At 43.9% G+C, this 6882-nt stretch overlaps 1 protein-coding gene across 1 annotated transcript; it reads left to right on the forward strand.

Moving 5' to 3' along the window:
- Positions 1-4561: 4561 nt before the first annotated feature.
- lingo4b (leucine rich repeat and Ig domain containing 4b) lies at positions 4562-6406 on the forward strand (the record flags this gene model as incomplete). The annotated part of the gene is made up of 1 exon (XM_083918414.1): positions 4562-6406. The coding sequence occupies one exon, from the start codon at positions 4562-4564 to the stop codon at positions 6404-6406; it is 1845 nt and encodes a 614-aa protein (XP_083774540.1).
- Between the last annotated feature and the right edge of the window lie 476 nt (positions 6407-6882).

A 6882-nucleotide genomic window follows, 5' to 3' on the forward strand; every position in this document is an offset into this window, starting at 1 on the left:
GTGACCAGAAGAGTTGTGTTGCTGCCGGACCCTTGCACTGGGCTTTACGAAGACGGGACCTAGCTGCGCACCCTCCATCTCATGCCCATAACTCGATTTTGGTAGGGTCTTAAATTATGCCCACATACATTTTTTTAATAGAGGGTCTGAAGATAATTATAAGCCTTTCAATTGGTATTGTGGTTCCTCTTCCCCGCATGTATGGGAGCAAATGGGCGAATGTGCTTTCGTGCATAGGACCTCCACACAAACAGGCGAGTGCTGCAGTAACGCACTTGGCCGCTTAGTGGTGCTATACGACGAGCGTCTGTCCTGGGGACCCGGTCAATAGGTGTGCTGCAAATGAGGGAAGGCCCTGTTTTTCTATGGAGTTTCCCGCAGGTGCAGCATCAGCTTGGCGTATCACTGTGTGAGTGTATGAACACAATGATTGGTGGTTTGCTGTGATGCACGGGGCACCAGCTCAAATCCTGCCCAAGGCACCAGATTGGTCAGGGCCAGTTCTGGGCTAGGCAGCTACTTTTCCCCGCTTAAATTCTGCTAATAATTTCAGAGGCATTCTGAGCTCTGTCCGATGTTGGACTTATTCATGAGCGTGACTCAAAGCTGAAAACTACATAACAACGACTCAAGAGACTATCCTTGAGTTATGGGTATGCTGTCCAATTCCTAAAAACATTATGGTTCTAAAAATACTTTTCATTTAATCACAAGCTTATGGTGTTTTGAATTCAGCAACAGGTCTTTAAGTGACTCATTTGAAACTGTATCCTTATTAGAAACAACCAGTGGCTGTGCGTGCTGTAATAGAAAATAGTTAGTGTAATTAACACTGTAACGAGACACTCATGTGACTACGCGCCACGCAGGGTGAGACATAGATGCTGAAATTACAAATGCATCTATTCCCTCACTTTCTAATTTGACAGACGGGGTCAGCCCTGGCTGGGACTCAGGGGTCGTGGCCTTTGGCTGGACCGTAGCTTTATGATGTGTGCAGAGATGCGGAGGAGGAGTGATCCTGATCCCTGATTGGCTGGGATCAACGGACAGCCCACCAGCCTTAGATATCACGCACCTGCCATATTCTGTCTCTCACAAGTTGGCTCAGGGGGAGGGTTAGGGGCCCCTCCCATGTATAACACAGATAGCAGACTGAAGTGTCAGATCAGGTTCTTAAAGGCTTACAGACAATATTTGATCCCAATAATCATTTTTGTTTAAACTTGAATGTTTGCATCCAAGGAAGAGAAATGTGTCTGAAACAGCAGTAACACCATAATGGGACAATTATATATCTTCAATAAATCATATAGTTCTGGGCACTTCCACTGTATCATGTAGGACAAATTAAATAAAAGGCCAAATGTACAACATCAGGCATTACTTTACAAACACAGATGTGGCCAAGAAAACCTTTCCCTCATCAGTCGTAACTGGCTGAAGTTGAATTAAAAAGCCAGTATCGGTGTCGGGTGTGTCTGCATTGTGATATATCGGTCGGGGAGGGAGTCCTGGGAGTCTAAGAGAACAAGTGTTGGGTTGTGAGTCAGCGCTCCCAGCCGACCAGTATAAGAGCTGTTTGCATGAGGAGCAGGGATGAGATAAAGACTGTGCAGCTCTGGGACCGTCGACAACTCTGCCACTCAGAGGAGAGGCTGCAGCGAAGCCGAGTCCACACTCTGATGGTGGAGAAGCTGCTGCTGCAGGTTAGATTAAATCTGGCATTTGGATTCTTTAGCTGTATTATAGTATAATATATACAGTAATATATAATATCTCTGCTTGTTATAAAACAACTGGGTTGTATTTGCAGTTTATGTTTTTGGTTTTCTTTGCCATTTTGGGACATTGTAAATGCTGTGTAAAGAATTTGAGTAGAATTTGTAGGAGGTTAGTTACCTTTGTTGAGTTTACTGTACTGTAGCAGGTCTCGGCTGTGTCAGGGAGGGAAATACATAATTTACATCACATACTTTCCCCAGCACCTGATTATTCAACTAGAAAGGCCAGACACCGGCAGAATAATTTGATTATGTAATATTGTATTTCACCGTGCTTGTTTCACAGATGTACAGGGCTCATTTTGGACTTCCTCAAACACGTGCAGCAGGTTGCTTTTATTCATTACTCAGCGTTATCGTCAATAATATTTTTGTTTATTTTAAAACGTATGTTTTTAATCTGTCTCTTGACATTTATTATTTTATCTCATCTTGGAGAACATTATTTCTATGCGAGATGCACACGCATTGTCTCGTAAAACTGAATAATGATTAAAAAAAAATGTATCTTTGTTATTCAAACCTATATATTCTCAGCTGCAGATGCTGTAATTCAGGATATGCTTCCCATTCAGGTCAGCATTTGGAGCAGATTAGGCATAGACATTAGTTTCTCACTCTGAAACAAAGTTCTTCAGTAAGGAAAAACAGTTTGAGTTGAGTTGTTTCTTTGTGTATAATTATTCTAAAACTGTAAACTACACAGTACAACAATACAAATGACGATGACATGACAAAAAAAAGAGTTAGGACGTCTATTAAAGTCGTAATCCGTGAGATTTGATGTGTTGTTTCTACCGGCCTCTTTGGTGGTAAGATGTAACTGCAGGCGAGCCTGTTCTCTCAGAGCCCTCCACCTTGTCATCTTGTCGCTATGCGTGTTGACTTTTATTTTGCTCTATCGGAAACTTTATTGAAACACATTCACCTCTCTACTCCCGGTCTGTCCCCTATTTGTTACCTTCTTAAATCCATACACGCACAAAGGTTCCTAGCCAAACTCAGAAGTTGGAAGTTCCCGATTTCAGATTACAAGTGAAGGCAGCGTAACTGGCAGACCAACCGCTGTCAGCAGCGTCACCAACATGGTGGAGTTTTCCCACTTTCAGAGGGAATGTCTCCACAGACACAGAAAGAGGCAACGAGTGCTTTCATTAGTGGGTCACATGATCAATCACCATTGTTTTAACTCACTCTGTGATAGATAGGAATTTAAAAGGCCATTAACTAGATAAAAAGCTTATGGATTATATATTTAAGTTATAAATGAGGTATACGTGAGTAATCAGTCCAACATTACAAGTTTCTCTCAATGGACTTTCAATCTTTACAGCGTGCCCGTGCTTTCATTTCATAACAGAAATATCATTAAACAGAAAGAAAAAAAAAAAAACTCATGAAGAACAACACGTAGGGATTCCTTTTCCAGGACAAACCAACACGCAATAGATCTTCTAGGGTACAGGTTACCATCTTTACTCTGACTACTCTCTTAAAAATCTTTATTGCCTTGACCCTGTTGCTGGCTCTGGCTCCAGTTGGTGTGGTTAAAGCCAGATGCCTGGCCCAGGGGGAAAAGCTCTCATCCCACTGAGGCCTCATCTGCACCGTCAGATATGTCGCACATGCGATCAGGCATACTAATACTTTTTTTTTATCTTTTAGGGCAGTTCGTATTTAGACACTTTCGTAGGTACTTAGGAGTACTTTTCCAGTCTTTAGGGGATAAAATGTTCTAAAAAGTGAGATGAATTCTTTGACGATAATCAGTTGAGTAGGGATTTTGTTGTCCGCAGTACAGAGATGTGGGCCAGTGTTATCAGCTGCGGCATCTGCTTCACACTGGACACACTCAATTTGTACTTTTTCTGTTGTGAGCACTGTCACATCAAATGACAAGTAAAAAAACACATACTGAGGGAGCACCAGAAATGTATTAATCTTCATCATAAGCATGAGGACTTTTAGGATGGAGGAGTTTATTATGGCATGCACAGCTATAAACCGGACTCAACAAATAGCAAGCTGAAAAGGCAAGAAACAATAAGAATCAGTTTGTATTTCTCCATTTTAGATCCACCTTGGCACCCTAGTCACTCTTCTCTGTGAGAGCAGCTGGCACAAAATAAATCATTTAAAACCAGGGCAGGACTGCCTGCTCTCAAAGTTGTATTTGCAGTTGTTTTTCTAATTCATCTGGCTTGTCCTGGTTTTCCATTAGCAGAGCAAATACAAGTTGGAGCACAATGCCGATGAGGTTTTCTTATTTTTATTTTTCAGTTTTCTTATTTATATATCTATAATATCTATTTTACCAGAGGGTGAGACATGGACATAATGGACATAACACCACACCAATTGACTGTGGCAAGGGTAGTTGAATTCAACCTAAAGGCAAACGAGTGTTTTTGGATGCTTTTTGGTGTTTTATGGAGATTAAGTGAAATTGAAAACATTGTTTTTCTAATTGTGTTAAGATTTGTGTTTCCCTCTCTCTCTCTGTTCTGTACAGGCGACTCTAAAGGGCATGCTATTGACAGAACCACGTCTCCACAGAGGACTTGACCCAAGTCTGATTCCAACTTGACTGCTACTGGTTATGAGAATCTGCACTCTGAGACTGAAACGGTACATCTAGAAGCAAGTTTAATCTCATGGTTTTAAAAGTAATTCAGTGTTTCAAAATATGTTTGTATTTCATTCTTTTAAAAACATTTAAAGTTAAACATTAACATTTCTGCATTAATTGCCACAAACGGCTGAGCTAACGTCTTTATATGTGTGTCTCCTCTCAGGCTGGGGGTAAGATGTTTGTGGAGTCAGTCGTTCGATGGGGGGCTTGGAGCATCCTGCTCCTGTTTGGACTGGGTGTGTCTGCGGGAAGCTGTCCTCCACGCTGTGTGTGCAGACCTGAGGCAAAAGAAGTGATCTGCTCCAGCAAACATTTGAACTCAGTGCCAGAGGGCTTTTCCAGCGATGCCAGGCGTTTGGATTTATCCCACAATAAGATTAAGACTGTCGGGCGCCGCCAGTTCACTGGCCTGCTGCAACTTCAAGAGTTGGATCTCAGTGATAACATAATCTCCATGATTGAGGTGGAGGCTTTCCAGGGCCTACAGAATCTCAGAACGCTTCGGATTAAGAATAACCGACTCAAGATCATCCCTGTTGGGGTCTTTTCTGGCCTGTCCAGTCTACGCTTTCTGGATCTGAGCCAGAATGAGATTCTGGTGTTCCTGGACTATACCTTCAAAGAACTGGTTAACCTGCTAACGCTAGAAGCCGAAGAAAATGACTTGGTCTTCATATCCCAGCGGGCTTTCTTTGGTATGCAGAATCTGCAGGAGCTCAATTTAGATCGCAGCAACCTGACCTCCGTTCCTACCGAGGCATTGTCCCAGCTCCAGAGCTTGACACGTCTTCGCATGCTACGCCTCACCATTTCTTCACTGCCCAACAACGCTTTCCGACGACTACACCGTCTGCGTAGCCTCGTGATTGCAAACTGGCCAGCACTGGACACTGTGGCTAGCAACAGCCTGATTGGTCTTAATTTGACATCGCTTGTCATTAGCAGCTGCAACCTAAGTGTTGTTCCTTACTCAGCACTGCGTCACCTGGTGTATTTGCGTTACCTGGACCTGTCCTACAACCCCATCACCATTATCCAAGGTAACCTGCTAGGGGACCTCTTGAGACTCCAGGAGTTACACCTAGCAGGGGGGAGCCTGCTACGAATAGAGCCGGGGGCCTTTAGGGGACTGGCCTACTTTCGCATGCTTAATGTGACATCCAATCAGCTCACTACTTTGGAGGAGAGCGTCTTCCACTCTGTGGGGAATCTTCAGGTGTTACGGTTGGATGGGAATCCCCTAGCATGTGACTGCCGGCTTCTCTGGGTGGTCCGACGCAGATTGCGCTTAAACTTTGATGGACATCAGCCCACTTGTTTATCTCCTGAGGCAGTAAGACAGCGTGAATTCAGAGACTTCTCTGAGAAGGAGCTCCCAAAGCTGTTTACCTGCCGCCCTGCCCGTATCATGGACCGCAGGCCGCAGGAAGCGAGAGTAGAGGAGGGCACTACAATTCTCTTCTCCTGTAAGGCTGATGGGGATCCGGTCCCATCTATTACCTGGATCTCATCCCATAGGAATGTGGTTTCTCCAACAGGACGGATCAGAGTTTTGCTCAATGGTACTCTAGAAGTGCGTTTTGCCCAGGTTCAGGACAGTGGAACATATCAGTGCCTGGCGGGCAACGCAGCCGGCAACGACAGCCTGTCTGTTGGTCTGTATGTGAAGGGGCTTCCTCGTAATCGAACCATCCCTTTGTTTACAGAGGAGGGCTGGGTAGAGCCTTCAAACCCCCAAGCTGCCAACTCCTCAGCTCAAATGGCCAAACCATACCCCTTTGACGCAAAGACCCTGGTCATCGCCACCACCATGGGCTTCCTGTCCTTCCTAAGTTCAGTGGCCATCTGCTTTGTCTTCATGTTTTTCTGGAGCCAGAGCAAAGGTCAGATCAAGCACACAGCAACTATTGACTTTGTTCCCCGGTCTTCAATGGGTGGTGGAGGAGGGGAAGGAGGTGACGGTGGCAGGTTCACCATGAAACTTATTTAAAGCCAAGGAAGAGGTGAAAGGGCCCTCCACATTGACTGTGAGTTCTTTTGCTCTATGGACTCCTCATTGGGACACTGAAGGACAGAGACCTCTAATTAAAGGCCCCCTTTGAAGACAAATCAGAGCCAGTTTGTTGGGCTTTTACTAGCCCTCTTCTAATTTTAAAGTTGGACGTTACATCTGAGACCCACTTTGCTAACGAATGAATATATCATGATCTTGGAATAGAAAGATGTTAACAGATTGTAGGCAGAGCTCTCTCGTAGTTGCTGTGCATTTGTTCTCAACAACTTTTACCTTGAATAGCAAATAACCAATTACTTGGCACACTTGTAATTCTTTTATGTAGCATGCAACAATAAAATAGTTTGAATTTTCACAGATTTGGGGATTAAAACAAGAAAGGAGTTTAAGTCTGACACATTTCTGCATTGTCAAAACACATCAGGTGCTTGTTTTATCATCCATATTGTACA

The sequence above is a fragment of the Echiichthys vipera genome (assembly GCF_963691815.1).
Source record: "Echiichthys vipera genome assembly, chromosome: 8".
In the NCBI taxonomy this organism is placed as follows: Eukaryota; Metazoa; Chordata; class Actinopteri; order Perciformes; family Trachinidae; genus Echiichthys; species Echiichthys vipera.